The sequence below is a fragment of the Xylocopa sonorina genome, unplaced genomic scaffold (assembly GCF_050948175.1).
Source record: "Xylocopa sonorina isolate GNS202 unplaced genomic scaffold, iyXylSono1_principal scaffold0063, whole genome shotgun sequence".
Lineage (NCBI taxonomy): Eukaryota > Metazoa > Arthropoda > Insecta > Hymenoptera > Apidae > Xylocopa > Xylocopa sonorina.
In genome coordinates, this window is record NW_027490134.1 from 387,034 (window position 1) to 390,145 (window position 3,112).

The 3,112-nt window shown below is 32.9% G+C and overlaps 2 protein-coding genes across 2 annotated transcripts; both read right to left on the bottom strand.

The window, feature by feature from the left end:
• Window positions 1–552: 552 nt before the first annotated feature.
• Window positions 553–1,575, bottom strand: LOC143432236 (ATP-dependent DNA helicase Pif1-like). Its single transcript, XM_076909007.1, has one exon. It carries the CDS (start codon window positions 1,573–1,575, stop codon window positions 553–555), a length of 1,023 nt encoding a protein of 340 aa, XP_076765122.1.
• A 7-nt stretch (window positions 1,576–1,582) lies between these two features.
• LOC143432237 (uncharacterized) lies at window positions 1,583–2,359 on the bottom strand. The gene is made up of 4 exons (XM_076909008.1): window positions 2,090–2,359; window positions 1,987–2,044; window positions 1,780–1,905; window positions 1,583–1,731 (listed from the first exon to the last, which is right to left on the bottom strand). The coding sequence occupies exons 1-4, from the start codon at window positions 2,357–2,359 to the stop codon at window positions 1,583–1,585; spliced, it is 603 nt and encodes a 200-aa protein (XP_076765123.1).
• Between the last annotated feature and the right edge of the window lie 753 nt (window positions 2,360–3,112).

The window sequence follows — 3,112 nt, forward strand, 5'->3', positions numbered from 1 at the left end:
AGAACTCGATTTTATTATTTTCTATAAACTAGCTCGATACGGCGATTTTTCCCATAAAGTCTTTAATTACTTTATCATAAAAATATATAAATTTATTTTATATATATATTTTTTAATTCATCGTTACAAATTCATGCAGTTGAGGGTTATATTCAATACGATGACAGCATGTTGTTTAAGAAATTACACAAGGCGAAGTTAGGGACGCAACAGCATGAATTTTTATTTTATAAGTAATACTAGCTGTACCAGTTCACACGTTGCTGTCTCTGAACGAAAAGGCAGTTTTAATACCTCAAATATAATTTATTAATGATCAAATGTATACAATACATCAAAATGAAAATTAACAATAAAATTACCCCTACATATATGTCATTTGAATATAACACATGTACAAAACATAGATATACATAGTTGATGGTAGAATAAACATGCTTCTTCACTTGTGATATTAAACAATATTGCAAACGAATTTCAATTGAACAATAATATAAGTAATTATTAAATATCATCATGAAATGAATGATATTTGATGATTGATGGTGAACTTTATCTTAGTAGTGCTTGTAAATATACAACATTATTTGTTTTCCTATCTGGTGCAAGAATAAATAAATTTGAAGGTTTTCCAACTCGAGAACACCCAACGTACAGCTGTCCATATGAGAAGCATGGATTTACCAAATTTAATCCACATACTTGCAATGATTGTTCCTGTGCTTTGTTAATGGTCATTGCAAAGGCTAGTCGTACCGGAAACTGTAGACGTTTGAATTCAAATGAAGTATTCGTTGGTATTATGGGATTGCGTGGTAGTAGCACATGTTCCCCTTGATGTTTTCCCTTTAAAATGGTTGCCTCAATTATGTTATTTATTAATTTTTTTACTGATAGCCTAGTCCCATTGCATAGTTGCGATGGATTTATATTTCGTAGAAGGATGATTGGGGGACCAATTTCCAAAGATAAAATATGTGGTGGCATTCCTTGTAGATCCAATGAATTAAAAAATTCTGTTGGATAATTAACTGATTCATCGTGATTGACAACAGTATCTATGGATTTATATGTTGTTTCTTCATCAGGTATTTTAATTTGAATTGTGCAGTTTATTAAATTCACATCAATGTTTTTAGCTGCCAATATAGCACGCTCACTAACCCGTTGGTTATTTTTATAATTCTGCGATAAATTTGAAAAAGCTTTGGCAATCAATTCATCAGTGGATTTTACAATGTGACAAAAGTTTTCTGGTAATGTAATACAGTGTGTGGATTGATCTATTTCCATTTTACCATTCCCAATATCTAATAATTGTTTTGCAAATGGTTCAGAAGATTCATCTTGTTGTAATTGAACACGCATATTGGTCTTTAAAGATATTTTCTCCACATACCGCCATAAAACTGATGATTTGAGACATGCATTCAATTCATCTGCAGGTACTGAACGCGGTATAACTGGTAAAGTTTGTCGAAAATCATTAGCTAGCAAAATGAATGCACCACCAAAGAGCTGCTTATTTCCTCTCAAATCTTTTAATGTGCGTTTCAATGATTTCTTGTGTGCCATGGTGCTTTCATCCCATATTATTAAGCTGACGTGATCTTAGTACTTTTCCCATCCCAGAATATTTGCTAATATTACATGTAGGAGTTTCAGTTACCTGCATATTTAATGGCATTTTCAATGCTGAATGTGCTGTTCGATCACCGTCCAAAAGAGTTGCTGCAATAACAAATGATGCAATAGCAAGTGCAATATTATTTTATGAACTTATTCTTGCCAGAATAATTAAAATAAGAAAAGTTTTGCCAGTGCCATCAGGTGCATCTAAGAAATATAAACCACAACTTTTGTTATATATTGCATTTATAATTGTATCATATGCTGTTCGTTGTTCTAATACCAATTTCGGCAGATTAATTCAAACAAATGTTTGTAATTCATTAACATTGAAGTGCATTTCTCGTTGTACATCACGATCGAAAATGTCATTACCAGATCTATTTAGAGTAATCATTCCCAATTCTGTCAGTGACTAGTTGACTATTGTCAAACATACATCCTCAATTAAAATCAATACCTCATTGTATATATTTGATGTACATTGAATGTTGGGATTAGCATTTAATCTACGCATGCGATGTAAAATGTCTTCGCTCATATAGTCTTTATATTTTTTCCAAAGATCCTTTGGATTAGCAGGAAAACATGTAGTTAGTATGATGTGTACGTATCTGCTGTGGTTGAGCTGTATTAGAAGCATTAGCGAGTGAAATATCCCAATGAGCATCGTTTTCCAAGAGATTTCATTTCTGGCAAGCCTCACGACATGTAGCACATACATGGCCATTGACCGTTTTTAATTCTTAGAAAGATATTGATCCACAAACATTGATTAATAATAATCATAGGTAAAATCATTCTGCGTTATTTGGATGTACAGTGTGCAGACGACCCAATGCATTTGTGGAATATAAATTAGGTGTCCTTGTACTGTTTTACCCTTTTTACGACGCTGAAATTTTCTTGTTGATGTATTCCACGTAAAATAAGTTGGTACTTCAGAGTACAGTAGTGTCCTTGCAACGGTATCATTTCTACATAATGTGAAAAATTCAGTTAATGTTGTTGGCGGTGGTGACATTGCTCTTGCACGTACATTTTCTGATGTAAAATATACACGCTGTCCATTTTCAAAATGTACTGCTAAATGAGCAACCGTTGGATATCGCTCATGAATGGAAAATGATAAAATACGCCATGCAACCTCATTACTACATATTTAGCGTCCCAGTTGATATTGGGTGATTTCATCGTTAGATACAGTTATATTTTCCACTCCAAACACTGCCATATCGCTTCCTTTGTTCACATACTTGCAAATATATTTTATAGCTTTCACTGAATTGCAGTACTCAACATTTATGTGTGCGTTATACGTTTTTAGTAGTAATAGAGAATATGGTACTACCCAATGATTATCAACATCAATAGTATTGTTGGGTACTTTTAGTTTAATGGATTTTCCACCATCTTCGGTAGATCGTCGTCGATAGAGTAGATATCCATCAACCCCTGTAATACTTTCAACAAGTAAGTCTCT

Bases quoted from the DNA above. Each gene is read 5' to 3' on its own strand.
- LOC143432236 (XM_076909007.1), bottom strand. From the start codon at position 1,575: ATGGCACACAAGAAATCATTGAAACGCACATTAAAAGATTTGAGAGGA.
- LOC143432237 (XM_076909008.1), bottom strand. From the start codon at position 2,359: ATGGCCATGTATGTGCTACATGTCGTGAGGCTTGCCAGAAATGAAATC. The intron at 2,045-2,089 runs GTATTGATTTTA...ATAGTCAACTAG, and splicing joins CATCAAATATATACAATGAG to TCACTGACAGAATTGGGAAT. The intron at 1,906-1,986 runs GTGATGTACAAC...AATTGGTATTAG, and splicing joins TGGTAATGACATTTTCGATC to AACAACGAACAGCATATGAT.